We start from the raw sequence: 20,747 nt of genomic DNA, 5'->3' as shown, positions 1-20,747 counted from the left end.
TTTTAGAGTGAAAACGGGAGTGGGCCTATTATAGAGCCCTGGGGAATACAGTGAACTAAATATAGGTTTTAATTCATTAACACATTCCATGCCATAGTTTATTCATAATATACTCACCCACTGCAAGCTAAAGTGTAGTTTGTCTTTTACCTGAGCAGGTGAGTCCAACAGTCTTGTCAGGTGAGCAGGTGTTTCTAGTTGAGTCTGAGGTTCTACAGTCCAGGAGAACAGACTCGTTGCCTTCACACTGGAACTCTTTGTTCCACAGTGGAGCCTTCACTTCCCCATAGAGCGCCCCCTGGAGGACTGAAGGTGCCTCACAGTCAAGCTCCCTACAGACCACCTCTGCATCCTGCTGGTCAAAGTCACCTTCACACACTGAGACCCACGACTGATCAGACTTCACCTCCACTCTGCCTGAACATGAACTAGTCCCATTCACCAACCTTACAGACTCTGGGGGGGGGGGGAAGAGAGAGAGAGAGAGCTTGTAGATCCGCTATTTTACCAATGTTTACATGTAGTATCTCAGTCAACAGACAGACACACAGACACACAGACAAACAGACAGACACAGAGAGAGAGAGAGAGAGAGAGAGAGAGAGAGAGAGAGAGAGAGAGAGAGAGAGAGAGAGAGTACACTAGGCAGGATTTCAGAAAATGTGCTTATTTAAAGTAATACAATTACTATATAATATAATGTAAAAGCAAACATTTAACGGTAACATTTACTTTATATATATTTTTATTTTATATTTATGTTACTTTTATTTTATTTCTTAACAATTATTTTTCTATTTATTTTGTATTCAGTTGAGTTATTTATACTGTCAAATGTCTTCATTTTTCTGAAAAAACCTTCTCAAACTGTTTCATGTCCCAAAATGATTTGTATTTATCTTTGTCTCTACGTGAGGTTGATAAATGATAAATGTATTTGGGCGCGGACCCTTATCTAAAAAGAAAAGTAATCTTAATGGTCTTCATGGGTTAAACCATTAAAACCGGGAATGCGTCTGTGTCACTTTAAAACTTTATCTTATTCTTTGGCTATTCAAAAATAGCAGATCTACAAGCTCATAGCGCGGCACCGAGTGCCGCGCTATGAGCTTGTATATATATATATATATTATACATTGTACATTATGCATAATATTATACAACACTGATATTAACTCTTTCAGTGTCAGAGTATTTTCATAAAGTACTCCGCCAGTGCCAGCAATTTTCGTTTTTTTTTGTTTTGTAATTTAATTTTCAAATAGCTTGTCTATATGCAGTATTAAACTCATATGACAGTTCTACCAGTAGAGAGCAGCAAATCGAGCCATTGATCACCTCGTTGACTCGCTCGCCCCCCTCCCAAACAGGCTCACGTGACATCCGGTCATAACCGGATGTTGACGTTTTCGACAATCTCCGATCGAGTTAAAATACGATGTTAAACACGACTACGATGACTGATCGTCACCCAGACCAAAGAGAATACACGTAGACCTCTCGATCCGTTCGTTTTTTCTACCGTGTGAAAAAATGTGACTTTCCCTATTCTGGCCGAAAATGACTGCGGGAAAAAAATGAGAACCGGAAATGGAATCGGCGTCATGAAACCGGAACCCAATGAGTCTGAAGGAGTCAGGAAGCGAAAGTGATCATGAGAAATAAACAGAATAGCGCGACCACAATCAAAAGTAAAAACTTGGGATTTCTCGTTCTGGCAGGGAGGGTACTCGGGGAAAACTCGGGATATCTCGGGGCGTGGCACTGAGAGAGTTAAAGCAACTGATTATAACATACATATTTACAAAAAGATAATGAAGATATATGTAGAATCCCCCAGAAGTAAAGATTTGAGTTAAAAATGTTTCTTTATAAAAATACATATATATTCAAAGAGTTCACATCTTCACGATTTCACCCCCCCAAAAAATAAGCGGATCTACAAGCTCTGGGCACTGGGTGCCGCGCTATGAGCTTTTGAATAGCCAAATAAATGTTAAAATGACACACCAAACACTGCACCAGGAGCAGTGGAGCCACTGTCCGGGGCGCGACTCCATAGTCTCTCGAGACTGACGGATGCCAATGATGTACCCACTTCAGCTCTATATACAGATGTGCCACTTCAAAACTTCACACGTTACTGTTCTTTCCCTGAAAGTGCCGTAAAAATGCATTTTTTCCTCCCTGTTTTGCCCTTAAAAATGCACTGTTTTGCCCCTGAAAAGAAGTTGTCACTACACACCCCCGTTTTTCCCTTCAACAGACATCCATATACATGAGAACAAAATAATGTGTGTTGAAGAAGGTGTCAGACTCATTATGAGGCGAAAGGTGATTTGAAGAGGTCCTTGACCAGTTGCTCAAATTAATTAGCATTATAAAAGCAGTGATCATCAAAATAATTCAGCATTTTAAATGCCCTTCTTTGTCCCTCTTATTGCCCTGGGAATCCCCTGAAAATGTACTGTCTTGGCGATGGCAGGACATTTGAAGTTTTGAAGTGGCACATCTGTACATGGGATGGGATCAGACATTTGAAATTGGCGATCTACGAGTTGACGTATTGTGACAGACAGACAGACAGACAGACAGACAGACAGACAGACAGACAGACAGTATAGATTATTAGTGTCATTGTTGAAGTCATTGTTTGTTACCTGAACAGATCAGCTCCAGACTGGAGGGGGAAGTATCATAATGCACTGCTCCACACTCCCTCAGTGAAGATTCATCTCCAGCACAGTGAGAATACTTCGTCCATGTATGTTGAACTGTAGAACCACGTCTCTGTTCTGTAGAAACAGCAGAGCCACAGTGTAGCTGTCTACACACTACAGATGATGACTTATGGTTCCAGTAACCATAAGGACCCACTGGTCTCCATTCTTCCTGGTGTTTCATCTCCACTCTACCAGCACACTGTCTGGCTCCTCCCACCAACCTGACATCACCAGTCTCTGTACACAGACAATAGAATAAACAATTAAATAAAGTTATATTACTTTGATTAGAAGAAAAACTTCTAGGTTACAATCTATAATATTTATGTGTTTATTGATGTTTGTTTACCTGTTGTGTGGAGAGCCTGGAGGGCTCTGTACACAGACAATAGAATAAGCATTAAGAACTGTAGTGTCTCTATTCTAGTGTTAACTGTCTGCAAAAATAGATGATATGTAAGCTCACAACTCGTCACAATACAAGCTTGTAGATCTGATATTATAGAGTGAAAACGGGAGTGGGCCTATTATAGAGCCCTGGGGAATACGGCGAACTAAATATAGGTTTTAACCCATTAACACATTCCATGCCATAGTTTATTCATAATATACTCACCCACTGCCAGCGATTTATGTTTTTGTTTGTTTTTTTTCACCTCGCCACAGACCTCGCTAAATCCCTTATGATCGCTTATTCAACTCTTTGTAGACACACAGGGTAGTTGTGTGAGTGGCCCAGAGAAGACATTTTATATATATATATATTTTATATATATTCAAAGATTTGCACACATTTTCAAGATAAAAAAAATAAATAGCAGTTCTACAAGCTCATAGCGCGGCACTCGGTGCCGCGCTATGATCTTGTAGATCATAGCTACATCTTGTAGATCAGTATAAAAAATAAAGGTTAAAGTGGTTACACAGATGCGTTCCCGGTCTTAAAGGGTTAAGTGGTTAAAACAGTAATATTACTTTGACTGTAAACTAATAATCAAAGCTAAAGTGTAGTTTGTCTTTTACCTGAGCAGGTGAGTCCAACAGTCTTGTCAGATGAGCAGGTGTTTCTAGTTGAGTCTGAGGTTCTACAGTCCAGGAGAACAGACTCGTTGCCTTCACACTGGAACTCTTTGGTCCACATTGGAGCCTTCACTTCTCCATAGAGCGCCTCCATAGCGCCTCCATAGAACCACCTCTGCATCCTGCTGGTCAAAGTCACCTTCACACACTGAGACCCACGACTGATTAGACTTCACCTCCACTCTGCCTGAACATGAACTAGTCCCATTCACCAACCTTACTGACTCTGGAGAGAGAGAGAGAGAGAGAGAGAGAGAGAGAGAGAGAGAGAGAGAGAGAGAGAGAGAGAGAGAGAGAGAGAGAGAGAGAGAGAGAGAGAGAGAGAGAGAGAGAGAGAGAGAGAGAGAGAGAGACACACAGAGAGAGAGAGAGAGACAGAGAGAGAGAGAGAGAGAGAGACAGAGAGAGAGAGAGAGAGAGAGAGAGAGACAGAGACAGAGACAGAGAGAGCTTGTAGATCCGCTATTTTACCAGTGTTTAACTGTAGTATCTGAGTCAACAGACAGACAGACAGACAGACAGACAGACAGACAGACAGACAGACAGACAGACAGACAGACAGACAGACAGACAGACAGACAGACACACAGACACACAGACACACAGACAAACAGACAGACACAGAGAGAGAGAGAGAGAGAGAGAGAGTACACTAGGCAGGATTTCAGAAAATGTGCTTATTTAAAGTAATACAATTACTATATAATATAATGTAAAAGCAAACATTTAACTGTAACATTTACTTTATATATATTTGTATTTTATATTTATGTTACTTTTATTTTATTTCTATTTTAATTATTGTTCTATTTATTTTGTATTCAGTTGAGTTATTTTTAACAGTTTTATGACTGTTACATTTAACATGTAACTGTCAAATGTCTTCATTTTTCTGAAAAAACCTTCTCAAACTGTTTCATGTCCCAAAATGATTTGTATTTATCTTTGTCTCTACGTGAGGTTGATAAATGATAAGTGTATTTGGGCGCGGACCCTTATCTAAAAAGAAAAGTAATCTTAATGGTCTTCATGGGTTAAACCATTAAAACCGGGAATGCGTCTGTGTCACTTTAAAACTTTATCTTATTCTTTGGCTATTCAAAAAATAGCAGATCTACAAGCTCATAGCGCGGCACCAAGTGCCGCGCTATGATCTTGTAGATCTGCTATTTATGAAAAATCATAAAGTATATATTTTTAAAGCAAACATGTTTAGCTCAGATCTTTGCCTCTGGGGGTCCCTGGAACAACATATTTTGAGATGGGGGTCAGCGGCCAAATACATATCATTTTGGGAGTCCTTGATGTTAAACAGTTTGAGAACCACTGATTATTGCAACAAGTTGATATATATTGTTATTATATATTATTATTATATATATATTATTATCGAGATCCCCCAGAAGTAAAGATTTGAGTTAAAAATGTTCCTTTAAAAAATACATATATATTCAAAGAGTTCACATCTTCATGATTCCCCCCCCTATTAAACTGGGAAAGCATCTGTGTCATTTTACATGTTAGCATTGGCTATAAAAAAATAGCAGATCTACACACAAACGCTCACATGCTGCTAGTTTTGAACATTTTTCAAACATCTTGAAATTGTGAGAACTACTGACTTAGGGCGCGCTCCCACCAAAACATGGTTCGGCTGCTGTTAAACGCAGGTTGTGCGCGGCCACAGTTTTTTTCAGCCAGCGGATACTAAAAAACGGGAGTGACGCACCAGTCACTCACTTTCAAGACCCTCCCCGTAGCCCGCACCGCCTTCTGCCTTGAGCACCATGGTGCTTCCTGAGTCTTGGAACGGCCCGCCTTCCACTCACTCACCCGATTGGACAGAGGGGGGAAATCAGCTCCTGCCTCCAGCAGTTTTATGCTTCAAATGGTCAAGTCGTGTAGAGCGGATAAACGCACGGTCTGCGCGACATGCGGAAAGATCCGCTCTTGTGTGAATCCACGCATTTGCATTGACAAAGCATTGGCAGATTCTGCCCCAGAGGTAAAATAAAAGTGAGGTGGGAGCGCGCCCTTAGAAGACATTTTGTAGAATCTGCCTCAGGTCTTAATTGGATAAAAAGAGCAGTGGTGTAAAGTTACTAAGTACATTAACTCAAGTACTGTACTTAAGTACACTTTTGAGGTACTTTTACTTTACTGGAGTATTTCAAATGTTCTGTACTTTTACTTCTACTCCACTTCTCAGAGGCAAATATTAAACTTTTACTCTACTACTATTATTTAAAAACTTTAGTTATTTTGTAGGTTTTGAAATAATTACCCACTTCAGCTCTATATACATGGGATGGGATCAGACATTTGAAAATAGCCGATCTACAAGTTGACGTATGGTACCAGACAGACGGACAGACAGACAGACAGACAGTATAGATTAGTGTCATTGTTGAAGTCATTGTTTGTTACCTGAACAAATCAGCTCCAGACTGGAGGAGTCAGTAGTAGACAACACTTCTCCACACTCCCTCAGTGAAGATTCATCTCCAACACATTCAAATGTAATCCACCATGTAGGTTGATCTGTAAAACCAAGTTTCCGTGCTTTAGAAACAGCAGAGCCACAGTGCAGCAGTCTACACACTACAGATGATGACTTATGGTTCCAGTTCCAGGTAGAAGAAGGATCCACTGGTCTCCATTCTTCCTGGTGTTTCATCTCCAGTCTACCAGCACAGTGGCTGGCTCCTCCCACCAACCTGACATCATCAGACTCTGTACACAGACAATAGAATAAACAGTTAAATAAAGTTATATTACTTTGATTAGAAGAAAAACTTCCCGGTTAAAATCTATAATATGTATGTGTTTATTGATGTTTGTTTACCTGTTGTGTGGAGAGCCTGGAGAGCTGAAGAGAAACATGATCAAATTAATGAGTTTGAGCCTAGCCAGTGGTGGAAGAAGTACTTTACTAAAAGTATCAATACCACAATGTAGAAATACTATGTAATAAAAGTATCAATACCACGGTGTAGAAATACTCTGTAGTAAAAGTGTCAATACCACAATGTAGAAATACGATCTGTAGAAAAAGTATCAATACCACAATGTAGAAATACTCTTTAATAAAAGTATCATTACCACAATGTAGAAATACTCTGTAGAAAAAATATCAATACCACAATGTAGAAATACTCTTTAATAAAAGTATCAATACCACAATGTAGAAATACTCTGTAGAAAAAGTATCAATACCATATTGTAGAAATACTATGTTACAAGTAAAAGTCAGGTATTAAAAAAATATATATATATATATATATATATTATAAATATACTTTAAGTGCTTAAAATACCAAATGTAAAAGTACTCATAATGCAGAATGTTCCATTTCAAAGGCTTTTAAAATGTGAAAAATATGGCTGTCAAACGATTACAATTTTAATCAGATTAATCAAAAAGTGACGTCGCTATGAACGCTTGGCCGCCACATGCCAGTTATCCCTGTGGTAACTTTTCTGACACCTCCCGCTTAAAACCCAAAAAGCCAGAAGGATCGTGAGGACGTGCTTTCACGGTCTGTACTCACACGCCTCACGCCACACTTGCCATTTCACACGCTTTTTCCCCATCTCACAGCAAAAAAAAAAAAAAAACGGAACGCTCGTCCTAAAACACACTGCCCCATTCAGGGACGTGCACAGATAGACTCTAGGTGGTGCTACAGCACCTGCCCTTTGCCCTCTTGACCAGAAGTTCCCTTTTTTTTTTTAGTTTACAGCAGGGGTCTTCAACAGGGGGTCGGGGACCCCTAGGGGGTCCTCAGAGTTACTACAGGGGGTCCGGGACCCCTAGGGGGTCCTCAGAGTTACTACAGGGGGTCCGCCAAATCTTTATGTGATATGATTTTTCTTTTTACATAACCACTCGAAACCTAGCATCCCTTTTCTGAGGAGAACTTTAGCCAAAAATAGCCGATCTAAAAGCCCACAACGCCTCGCAGCGCGAGGCGTTGTGGGCTTGTAGATCGGCTATTTTTGGCAGAGAGGTACAGTATCGGTGTAGAGGGAAAAAAGAGCAGACCAAGTAAACAAAAAAAAGTATAATTTACTTGAGCACCTGCCCCTCAAAATGTCTGTGCACGCCACGGGCCCCATTTTTTCCGCGGACCGCGGCCGCCGGATTAGACCTAGCGTGTTCTAGGACGACCATTCCATTCCATTCGGAGAGGTCATTAGGACGTTCCATTTGGAGAGGTACGCTGCGCGATGGGATGTGCTGGAGAGAAGGGCCCGCCGATTTGTCCTTTTTGCTTGATATTGTTTGATGGCAAAACAATCATGACTGATACACATGAAAGAAGACCCTTCACAGCTAATAGAGAATTTTAAATTTTAAGAATATGTTCAGAATTGAATGAGTACGGCTATAGTTAAATGTGAACTCTTTCTGCTATAAATATGTATCCATGCGTTCTGCGCGCCCGTCGGCTGCTACGTTTCCTTTTTGCCACACATCTACACTTCATGAAGTACATTTTTTTGTACCAAATTAACCGAATTAACCGAATTAACCAAATTAAAGTAATAAAAAGGGGAAAAACCTATCTATCTATCACAATATAGATCTATTTAAAACTGTTACTGAACAAACACTCTATAGCAATGATTACTATCACAATATAGAACTATTTAACACTGTCACAATATAGATATTTTTAAACACTGTTACTGAACAAACACTCAGGTATCAGGAGGAGGATTAGATCTACTCACCATGAAGGAACAAAGAGGTCACAATAATCCACAGAACCATCTTCATCCTGCTGTCTGGTCCCTGAAGATACCTTCACTCACTGTCTGCTCTGTGTCTGAAGCTCTGATACCTTCAGCCACTGTACTATGACACTGTGTCCTGATATGCCCCCTCCATAGCCTTACTAAACACACACACACACACACACACACACACACACACACACACACACACACACACACACACACACACACACACACACACACACACACACACACACAGATCAATAATGGTTGACTTTGAATAAGAAAAACAAATAACACGTTGATCAAATCACAAAGGACCTCAGAGGAAACAAGTACTTTTTTTAACAGACTTTTTAGACAAAGTATTTTAAATGTAACAGTGCTGTTTTACATGTTTTGCCTACAAAAATATCCAATCAATCAATCAAAAACATTAAAGATGATAATAGAAAGATAACATCAAGACATTAATAAAATATAAATACTGAAGCCAGGATCATCATGTGATCATGTGTTGACCTGACATCCTATAGTTTGTATAGTTTCAATGTACAGATTTTACATGTTTTGATATTATACTGTTTAGACTGTGGGCAATGTTTGCAAAACACACGTCTTACTACAGACTCCTACAAGCTTTGTCTGAAACCTCACATAGAGACAAAGATAAAGACATACAGATAAACCTCACACAGAGACAAAAATAAAGACATACAGATAAACCTCACACAGAGACAAATATAAAGACATTAAGAGATAAACCTCACACAGAGACAAAAATAAAGACATACAGATAAACCTCACACAGAGACAAAGATAAAGACATACAGATAAACCTCACACAGAGACAAAGATAAAGACATACAGATAAACCTCACACAGAGACAAAGATAAAGACATACAGATAAACCTCACACAGAGACAAAGATAAAGACATACAGATAAACCTCACACAGAGACAAAGATAAAGACATACAGATAAACCTCACACAGAGACAAAGATAAAGACATACAGATAAACCTCACACAGAGACAAAGATAAAGACATACAGATAAACCTCACATAGAGACAAAGATAAAGACATACAGATAAACCTCACACAGAGACAAAGATAAAGACATAAAGAGATAAACCTCACACAGAGACAAAGATAAAGACATAAAGAGATAAACCTCACATAGAGACAAAGATAAAGACATACAGATAAACCTCACACAGAGACAAAGATAAAGACATAAAGAGATAAACCTCACATAGAGACAAAGATAAAGACATACAGATAAACCTCACATAGAGACAAAGATAAAGACATACAGATAAACCTCACATAGAGACAAAAATAAAGACATACAGATAAACCTCACACAGAGACAAAGATAAAGACATAAAGAGATAAACCTCACATAGAGACAAAGATAAGGACATAAAGATATAAACCTCACACAGAGACAAAGATAAAGACATAAAGAGATAAACCTGTGAGCACATAGTCTCACCAGACCCCCATAAACTACCTAAACAACAGAAACATACTAAACTAAGCTAAATCACTGACGTCTCTGTGAAATGAGTCTCTGGTCAGCCATGGAACTTAATAAGATGCAATTATTCCCTGAATAACCTGGGAGACAAGCTGCACCCCTCTCTCTCTCTCTCTCTCTCTCTCTCTCTCTCTCTCTCTCTCTCTCTCTAGCTGATTTACAAGCTCATAGCGTGGCAGAGAGTGCCACGCTATGAGCTTGTAGATCTGCTATTTTTTATATTTTTATCGTGACATGTACTTATGTATTTGGCCGCCGACCCCCATTTCTAAATGTTTAGTTCCAGGGACACCCCGAGGTCAAGATTTGACTTCCAAGATGTTTGCTTTAAAATATATATATATATATATATATATATATATATATATATATATATATATATCCAAAGATTTGCAACATTTTCACGATTTTTTCAAAATAGCAGATCTACAAGCACTCTGCGCTGCGTATGAGCTTGTATTTCTGCTATTTTTGAATAGCCAAAGTATAAAATAATGTTTTTTTTTGCTTTTATTGATAGAACAGTATAGTTCTATCAATATATACAGTATTGTGGAATATGTATGTAGTAATAAGACTATGTTTTTTGAAGGCATTAAACTTTAAGCTAATGTTTGACTCTAATATACATTAAAAGACACACAAATCAGAGTGTGTGGTTATGTGGTGTCATGTGGTCGTGTATGAAGATGGTTAGAGGTTCAACTCCACCAATAATACAATCTATCCCAAAGTGGGCTCTGCGAGCTTGTACATCTGCTATTTTTGAAAAAAATATTGAAAGTTTTTGAAAATTGTGGAATTTATTTTTTGACACAAATCTTCTCTTTTCGGGGTCTCTGGCACAAAACATTTTCAGATGGGGGTCCGTGGCCAAATATAAACAATTTGGGGATCCTTGGCACGAAAACGTTTGAAAGCCAGTGAACCATAGATCTATGTAACTCATCTTCATAGGCACTGTAACCTTAGGTAATGAATGACATGTATCATATTTATTTTGATCATACATTGTCATATTATACACAGTCAAATTGACTGGAACAAAGGAATCCACTTCCAGATCAATGAGAGGATCCATTGATCCAGATGGACTGGCAGGAGGATTGAGATCGATGTATGGAGTGTTTGGAATTAACACATTGACTGCCAGTCGCGTAGATCTACGCGAACTGTTGACATTTTGAAAATCCAATGTTAATTCGAAAAAGTGCACTTTCCGAATGTTTTGATCCATTTCCGGTTCCGGTGGGCGGTCCGGAAACGGAAATATATGGGTTCTGGTTTTCTCGATCGTATCCGCTTCCTGTCTGGTATTTTAAAGTCGATTATCTCGGCTGTTGTTTGTCTCCTCGCATCGCACGGTCTAACGTTCTCCGCTGTAACTTCATGATGGCGGAACGTATGGGGTCGCGGTTTTCACTGCTCGCTTCACACAGATCCCCTGTGTGTGTAGAACCAAATGAACGCGCGTCTTTACCGGATTTAGCGGGGTCTATGGCGACATGAAAAAAACTAAAAAACAACAATAAAACCTTGGCACTGGTGAGTACATTATGAGATTAACCACTGGCGTTCAATGTGACATTTGGCCGGGCCGTCCAACAAAAGACGGCTTCATCTCCTTTAGCTAATGTCTGGGTCTTATATTCCACTGTCTTATTTAGACTTAGAGAATCCAAGGCTCTTAGAAAACAGGTGAAAACACCTATTATTGGCTCCAAGTATCCCCTTGTACTGCTCGTTAGCTGCCTTGTTGTTGCTGTTAGCTGTTAGCTTCAAGAGGAGCTCTCAGGGGAGAGGGAAACAAAGAAACATCTCAGTGGATTCTTTGAGCACTGGAAAGCTGCATCACTCGTCATCAATGAAATACTTTGAATGTCCAGACATATCATTGAGGTTCATGTGATCATACTGTATACCATACTGTATAACTGCTTGCTCACATAACCACTTCAACGAGGAAATAGGTCTAAGATGCACAGCTCATCTATTTCCCCATTCAAATTAGGGTCATTTCCTTCCTGTGGACCTTCCTCTCCTCCAAACATGATGATACGATGGTCTCCCACCATGCAACAGCTCATCCCGTATCTCTCAGATGGGCATTTCCCCTTGGCCTCAAGCTTCTTCCATAAGGTCGTCTCTGGATTGAATTTCCACCAATCACTGAAGGCGGTGTCCCAGAAGCTACGGCCGCCAAATATGTACAGTTCTCCATGGTAGGCAAAGGCTGCATGATCTTGGCGTCCATCTGGAATAGGATTTCCAGAGTCCTTGTTCTGCTTGTGTGCAGGGGCTGTGTCCAGCCAGCGTTCGCTCTCTATGTCAAAAACTCTGATGCAATTGTGCATGTTTTCGCCGTCCAGATAGTTTAATTCCTCATCGTCTGAAATGGTAAGGTCTTCTTCACTGCTAAGGACTTCTTCAATGCCAAGATCGATATTGTAAATATTGTACATTTTGTTGAATTCCTGCCTCGACTTAATGCGCTTCTTTATGGCATTGCGCTTACGACTCTTGTCGAAGGCTTTGAATACCTCATCCCGACGATCCTGATCATCTTGTATCTTGCTCATTACCTTTTTATCGTGCAAGTCCACCTGCATAATGGCCTCACTGGGCGGATATCCCCCGAATACAAACATCTTCTTCCCAATGATGGTGGCAGAGTGAAAGAGCGAAACAGGTGGCATCGTGCCTTTTGTGTCAATTACAGACCAGGCCATTTGGTCGGTGTCCAACCTGTAGATTGCATCGGACACGTAGCAATCTGCTATACATTGGTTGAGCATTCCGTAGATATACATGACCTTCTCTGAGACACAAGCTGAATGGCCTAAAATGTGTCCTGGGGCATTCCCACTAGTCTTAGGCACGGACCATACGCATTTGCGTTCCTTCACTTCAAACTTATAAAGTGTGGTCAATATGTCTTGGTCTTCTGTCTGCCCTCCCCAAATGTAGATGTCTTTGTCTATAAGCACAGCTGTGTGACTGATGGACATTACGGGAGGGTCGCCAGTCACTTCGGGTACCTTCCACTTAAAAGTCAGAGCATTGAAGACGTTCACATCCATCAGCTTCTCCTTCAGACACCCTCCAAAGGAGTACACGTTGTGCCCCACCGCCACGGCTGCATGGAGGGATCTCCTCGGTGCTCCATTCAAATGATACGCCCAGTGCAACATCCCTCAAACTGTACCACCTGATCCAAAATGGAATTCCTTGAGTCTTCCTGGCTGTTACAGAAAGATCTTTCTGGATTCTTTGCCGACCGCTTATCAGAGGTGTGGAAAGATCGCTCTCCTTGTTCGCTCTCCTTGTGGGCTTTGCTTGCCACCAGACCAGTTGGAAGGACTGAGTGGTATTCGGTGCACTAATTATATTGTAATAATATATATCTAGTGCCTTATTATATTGCATATTGTGACGTCACGTGATGTCACTCGACCAATCCTCAAAGACGATGGCGTTGGCCAATCAGGCATGCACGATAAAGGGGTATCTGGGGCGTGTCACCTGTGATGTCATTAGAAATGGACGACATGACACTTCAGTAGATCCAGTGAAATCGAATAATAAAAAGGCAGTGGTGGAAAAAGTACTCAAATGTTTTACTTAAGTAAAAGTATCGATACTGTATTGGTATTGGTATCAAAATGTACTTAAAGTACCAAAAGTAAAAGTACTACAATGTTTGAAAATAGCAGATCTACAAGCTCACAACGCGTCACAGTGTGAGCTTGTAAATCTGCTATTTTCAAATAGCCTAGGTATAAAATAGGGCTAATGTAATGTATGTTAATATATGTTTTATAACATGAACAAACCATTTTTCCCACTCTGTAGATGTAGTGTTTTTATATGGGATGATTTGAATTGTTTGGTGCTATTTTATATGTTGATGAATTGAATACCTAGGACCCCAATGGAGACAAGACCGCATGGACTTTTTTGCAATGATCCTTTTATACAAAGTGTTTGACTGTACTCGTGCTGTTTTTACCAGTGGTGGAAAAAGTACTCAAATGTTTTACTTAAGTAAAAGTATCAAAACGAATACTGCAACGTCAGTATGTAGTAGTATCAGGACTTAACAGAACCACAGATCCCCCATATGCTCATATATGAGTATGCCCATATATGGTCATATGCTGATAAAATCAGGGATCTCCATATATGGGCATAAAAGGGACACAGGCAGACAGACAGCAACAGATCTTATTAGGGCATAAAAATGACACAAGCAGACAGAAACAGATTTCCATATATGGGCACACAAGACACACAAAACATATATTCAAAGATTTGTAAAAGTACAAAAGTATTGGCATCAAAATGTACTTAAAGTAGCAAAAGTTAAAGTAGCCTACTAGTTATGCAGAATGTCCTGTCTAAAATGTGTAAAAGGCTTTTGAAAATAGCAGCCATGTGACGCGTTGTGAGCTTGTAGATCAGCTATTTTCAAATAGCCAAAGTTTACATAGGGCTGAAGTGGTTAATGTATGTTTTGTAATAATAACCCTAACATTTTTTGTTAGGATATTATATTTTTGTGCCAATGGGTTCCCAGATTGGTCTGTCTGTGGCCCTTTTATGCCCATATATGGAGTTGGGTGTCAGACTGTCAGGCATACCCATATGGAGTCCAGGCCAGTCTATGACGTCATATCGATGACGGCGTACTCCATATATAGGGATTTGCGGATTTATCAACATTTTTGGGAGATCCGCTGGTCCGGCCGTCTTCCCTCTCGGCGCATCACGACGCCCTTGAGTACTCTATGATACGCACACCCAGTTTGTAGTCAGTCAGTCCCATTATACTGTATGGGCATGCCCTTATATGGGCATATCACTCGGATCGGCAGTTCTGGACAACCACCAATCCGACGGACTCAGCGCCGGGCCCACCTCACTCCCTTGGGTCCTCGGTGACACGCGCACCGAGTTTGAAGTCGGTCAATCCCACTTTGCTACAAAAAAAATAATTGAAAAATCAATAAAAAATAAACCGAAACCTAAAAAAGGAAAATAAAAATTTAAGGGAAAAAGGGGCATCTAAAACAGTGTTTGAGAAAAATCTAATCTTTTTTTTGAATATATAAACAATTACTCAAATGGTTTCGAGTGCTTGTTTCACCAACTTCTGAAGGTCTGACGCCAAAACTGACCATTATACAATTGTTGGCAAGTCTATTCTTGACGCTGGACACCAATTATACTTTAGTACCCTGACCCAACACCAAACAATTATGTATTGGGGAAATCAAGATAACCACAAGGCTACAAAATGCACAATAAACATCAGAAATCATTGCAACTAAGGTACTCACAGATGATACTTTTCAAAGCACATAAGAAAGGGTGATGGTACACTGTAGCTGATTAGCTGCTCTGTGACCGCATGTCATGAAGTCTCACTTGACAATGGAACATACTGCAATTACGCTAGTGTCCACTAGAGGGCACCAAAACACAAAATAACACGCACTCGGAGCCGCGCTATGAGCTTGTATATCTGATATTTTTGAATAGCCAAAGCTAAGTGGTTAAAAATGATTGTGACGCTATTAACTAATTTTGCTGGGGACCCCCTGGTACTCCCTCAAGGACCACTGGTGGTCCCCGGACCACTGGTTGAAAACCACTGTGGCATGAAGCGTGAATCAAGCAGTTAAATATAACATTTAAAATAGACATAACCAGAATAGAGAGGTTATGGTTCAATGATTATATAATTCAACAAGAATGAATCAGTATTTCTTACCTGTAGGCTACCATTGTTTGTTTGTTTATTCTTTTGTTGGCTGTAAGAATATGGTGTAAAAGTTTGAACTGCTACAAACTATTAAACAGAATTTACAGATTTGCCGCTGAAAACAGTGTTGCCAGGTCTGCTTATCATAAGTTTCCCTTCAAGACTTTATTTGAAAATAGCAAATCTACAAGCTGACAACGCGCGTCACATCGCGACGCGTTGTGAGCTTGTAGATCTGCTATCTGCTATCTGGCAACACTGGGCATTGAGCATTGCATTGTGGGTGCTTTTCCCCGGTGAAACATAGCAGTGGCCTTCTGAACCACTGCTCACGCACACACACACACACACACACACACACACACACACACGCGCACACGCGACACACACACACGCGCACACACGCACGCACGCACGCACGCACGCACGCACGCACGCACGCACGCACGCACGCACGCACGCACACACACACACACACACACACACACACACACGCGCGCACGTATACTTGCATCCACTCTTTTTCTTATAGTAAGTGTTATGACCCTAGGGTCATATTGTGTATTTTCCTGTGTTTTCCCCCTTGTGTGTGTGTGTGTGTGTGTGTGTGTGTGTGTGTGTGTGTGTGTGTGTGTGTGTGTGTGTGTGTGTGTTTGTGTGTGTGTGTGTGTGTGTGTGTGTGTGTGTTTGTGTGTGTGTGTGTGTGTGTGTGTGTGTGTGTGCGTGCGTGCGTGCGTGCGTGCGTGCGTGCGTGCGTGCGTGCGTGCGTGTGTGTGTGTGGTGAGGAGTGAGTGATTTGGGTACCAGCTGGTGTGAATGGTGGCTGAGTGTGATTGGCTAACTATAGTATGTAGATTCTCGCAGGTGATTGGCTCCTATCTTCTTGGGCGTCACTATAAAGCTTCCTGCTTCCAGAAGTTCAAATGTCTTCCTTCAAACCAGCCTTCAACCACACCAGTCGTTTGTGTTTGATAGTGATTTTAGCTATGTTAGTGTTTTAGAGTTGCTAGTTTTAACATGGGTTAGTTTTACAGCTTTTCGATATTGTAGGGGTGGGTGGCCTTTCTTTTGTTTATGTTTATGTGTGAAGTTAGGTAAGATCTATGTATTTCTGTTTGGTACAGGTAAGCATAGGTTTTTGTTTTGATCTTTGTTTAATAAATCACTGTCCTTTGGACATTTCAACTTGTGTTGACTGGTTGTGTTTGGAGACTGGGAAGGTGGGCGTCCATTATGTGTTGCGACCATAGGCTCCCCTAGGCCGGGTCGTAACAGTAAGTAATCATTGTATAGAATCGTATTATTTTGGGGAGTGGGCAGTGGGTAGAGTGAACTGGATCCCGGGTTGGGGGGCTTCCCCAGAAGAGTTAGTGTGGAAGTGTCCTTGAGCGTTGTGAGAGGCCTGCAGATTAGGAGCCAGTAGCTCAGAGCAGAGTCCAGAGTGCTGAGTAAACACTGGTGCAGGATAGACATGAAGAACAAACATCCAGCTCAATGTTCAAACCAACATGCTTCGTTGGCATTTTGAAATATGTTTTACATATCACATAAAACAAGTGACAGCATTACGTATACAGAGACAACGGGTAAATAGCATACATCCTAACACTAACAAGCAATATAGTAATGAATGAAAAAAAAGTGAATAAAAACAATGAGACAATGATAACAGTGGGAAAAAAAGCGTTGCAACGCATTGTTGTGAGCTGGTAGATGAGCTATTTTCAGATTGTTATACATTTGAAAACCTAAAACATGAAATGGGAAATTCTGCAAAATAAATACTTTCTACTTTTGGTACTTTAAGTACGTTTTGATACAAATACTTTTGTACTTTTACTCAAGTACATTTGGAATTCCGGACTTTTACTTGTAATAGAGTATATCTACATTGCAGTAATGATACTTTTACTGAGTGTGCACGCGTGTGTGTGTGTGTGTGTGTGTGTGTGTGTGTGTGTGTGTGTGTGTGTGTGTGTGTGTGTGTGTGTGTGTGTGTGTGTGTGTTTAGGAAGGCTATGGAGGGGGCATATTATCATATATCAGGGCACAGTGTCATAACACAGTGGCTGAAGGAAGGTTTATGTAAAGTTTCAGACACAGAGCAGACAGTGAGTGAAGGTATCAGAGCTTCAGACACAGAGCAGACAGTGAGTGAAGGTATCTTCAGGGACCAGACAGCAGGATGAAGATGGTTCTTTGGCTGATTGTGACCTCTCTGTTCCTCCATGGTGAGTAGATCTAATCCTCCTCCTGATACCTGAGTGTTAAATAACTCTATATTGTGATAGTAATCATTGCTACAGAGTGTTTGTTCAGTAAGGGCAGGTACACACTGTAGGACTTTTAAAGTGGAGTCGTCTGATCGTTAAGCATTACACACTGCAGGAGTTTATTTCTTGAAATGGGCTGTCATATATCGTTGTGGTTTTCACACTATAGATTGATCCCCGACCAGGGATTACACACTGTAGGATAGTTCACTAGGATGCTATCTCCAGAGTCAGACCCAATACATACATCTGTGTTTATTCCAATTCATGTTAAGCGACGTCTGCCGTGATATGTCTCTCTCTCTCTCTCTCTCTCTCTCTCTCTCTCTCTCTCTCTCTCTCTCTCTCTCTCTCTCTCTCTCTTCCTTCCCCCTCTCTCTCTCTCTCTCTCCAAGTGCGCAGAAGCAGTCAGTGACAGAGTTGCCATGTCCACTTATTATAGGCGACTTTGGGATTGTTTTTCTGTAAATTGGCTTGAAAGTGTAGTTGCTTTTTTGGCCTTGTTTCGTAATGTTGTTTGAACCAGTTGTTCTCAAATATTTTCATGGCAAGGACTCCCAAATTAACATTTGTCCGCAGAGGCGCAGACCTCCCCCTTCTGAAAATATGTTGTGCCATAGACCCTTATACAAGATCTGCGTGGATCTCATTGGCTGTAGCGTACATCTCCTCGCAAGGTGGTCGCAGCTCCTTTCATACTGTATGATATCCTGTAGTGTGTACCTGCCTTTACAGTGTTATACATATCTATTGCGATAGTAATCATTACTATAGAGTGTTTGTTCAGTAACAGTGTAGCTCTATATTGTGATAGTAATCAGAGAGCAGGGGTTCTCAAACCTCTTTGGCTGTGACTCCATTTCATGGGGAACATTTCTTGGTGACCCCACACTTTATTTATAGAGCAATTTCAAAGTGGAAATAAATCTTATCTTAAAATAAAACTACGGTAGATCCACCCCTGGTTCACACATGAACCCGATGAGTTGAACTTTATACTGTCTCCTGATGCACCCTGTCTGTCTGTGTGTCTATTTGTTGTACTGCTAGAGAGGATCCAAGCACTGTTACCCTCATTCGTGGAAAGTAACTAAGTACATATAGAGACAACGCATACGCATTACGTATAGAGACAACAGGTAAATAACATACATCCTAACACTAACAAGCAATATAGTAATAAATATAGCTGCAAGCAGTGATAATACGGGGCCAGGAGAGAGAAAGAGAAATGATAATTCCTTTAACAGGTCAGTTCATGAAAGTCCTTGCGGTCTTGTTTCCAATGAGGGCCTGTGAGCAATTAGGGGTTAAGAGTCTTGCTCAAGGACAAAATTCATTTCATCGACACATTTGTTGACCTGGCCTGGAATCGTACCTGGGTCAACCAGAGCCTCTGGCTCCCTAGGCGGGCTCACTAACCACTCAGCTATGGCCGACCCTCAGAGAGAGAGAGAGAGAGAGAGAGAGAGCGAGAGAGAGCGAGCGAGAGAGCGAGAGAGAGAGAGAGAGGATTGAAGAGAGAGACATGGAAACGGAATAGATTGAAGATAGAAACGGAATAGATTGAAGAGACAGAGAGAGAGACATGGAAACGGAATATATTGAAGAAGAGGCACTCTTAGGTAGCTGCAATACTACCTATAGTGCTATAGCTTTGTCCAGGCTGATATTGTCTGTTGAGGATCACAAACTCTTGCCTTCTGTCATGACCCAAGCCCCTGTTTCACTAACACAAAGATCACTCGTTCACAAACCATTTACCAATGAAGAAATTGTACATCTCCTCAGAACCAAAACTAGTGAAAGTAGCCGATCTACAAGCTCACAAACCATTAAAAGTTGTCAGATTGTACATCGGCTATTTTCACAATGAAGTATGTTATACATTGAAAAAACATACTCTCATTGCTATCTGAAAAGTTGTGAGATTGTAGATAAGCTATTTTCACAATGAAGTATGTAAAAAACACTCAATTAAGTATTTCATGTTATCTTTAACAATTGCAAATGTATTCATTGATAGTCATGTTGTGTGAAATGCAACTTAGATGAAGTCTGCACCAAGTGAGGCTTGAACCTGTGACCTTGAGGTTGAGAGACATACACTTAAGTGGGACGCTATTGGACCAACAGACAAACCTCTGAAAAAAGAGATCACACTGATCATACAGTTTCACGCAAATAGCTGAAAAATCCTGGGTTTAAGTGTTTTTCAAACTGCTCAAGATTGCGGACAATCTAAGGGCGGTGCTTACTGGTCAACGTGATAGATGTGTTCCTCATTAGTCAAGGCACATGTGTAAGCAGGTCTAATGGCTGTCGGCCAAACGAGGCAGGACTTTTGCCTGTTTAAAGTTTCAATTTTCAAAAAATTGCTATAGCGCCCCCGTTTGACCAATTGGAGTAAGATTGGTTTCAGTGATATTTGGAATGGCCCTTTACATTTCTGCAAAGTTTCAAAGAATGGTAAGTCTGCATGTATGTGTTAGGGGCAGATGAATAATTGTCATAAAACTGCAATATTCATTGGCTCATTAAAGCTTCATTTTTTCACTTATGGAAAATATTTTGCAAACGTTTTTTGGCATAGGTCCAAAGTTCAAGTGTAAAAAGTTTCGT

The 20,747-nt window shown here is 40.6% G+C and overlaps 1 protein-coding gene across 1 annotated transcript; it reads right to left on the bottom strand.

The window, feature by feature from the left end:
- Positions 1–12,043: 12,043 nt before the first annotated feature.
- LOC311045224 (kelch domain-containing protein 3-like) lies at positions 12,044–13,279 on the bottom strand (the record flags this gene model as incomplete). Its single annotated transcript, XM_084057023.1, has 1 exon — positions 12,044–13,279. One exon carries the CDS (start codon positions 13,277–13,279, stop codon positions 12,044–12,046), a length of 1,236 nt encoding a protein of 411 aa, XP_083913149.1.
- Positions 13,280–20,747: the final 7,468 nt, after the last annotated feature.

Source organism: Gymnoscopelus microlampas, assembly GCF_963454915.1.
Source record: "Gymnoscopelus microlampas genome assembly, chromosome: 5".
Lineage (NCBI taxonomy): Eukaryota > Metazoa > Chordata > Actinopteri > Myctophiformes > Myctophidae > Gymnoscopelus > Gymnoscopelus microlampas.
The sequence above is the reverse complement of the archived record's forward strand: the minus strand, read 5'-3'. Positions and strand labels throughout refer to the sequence as shown.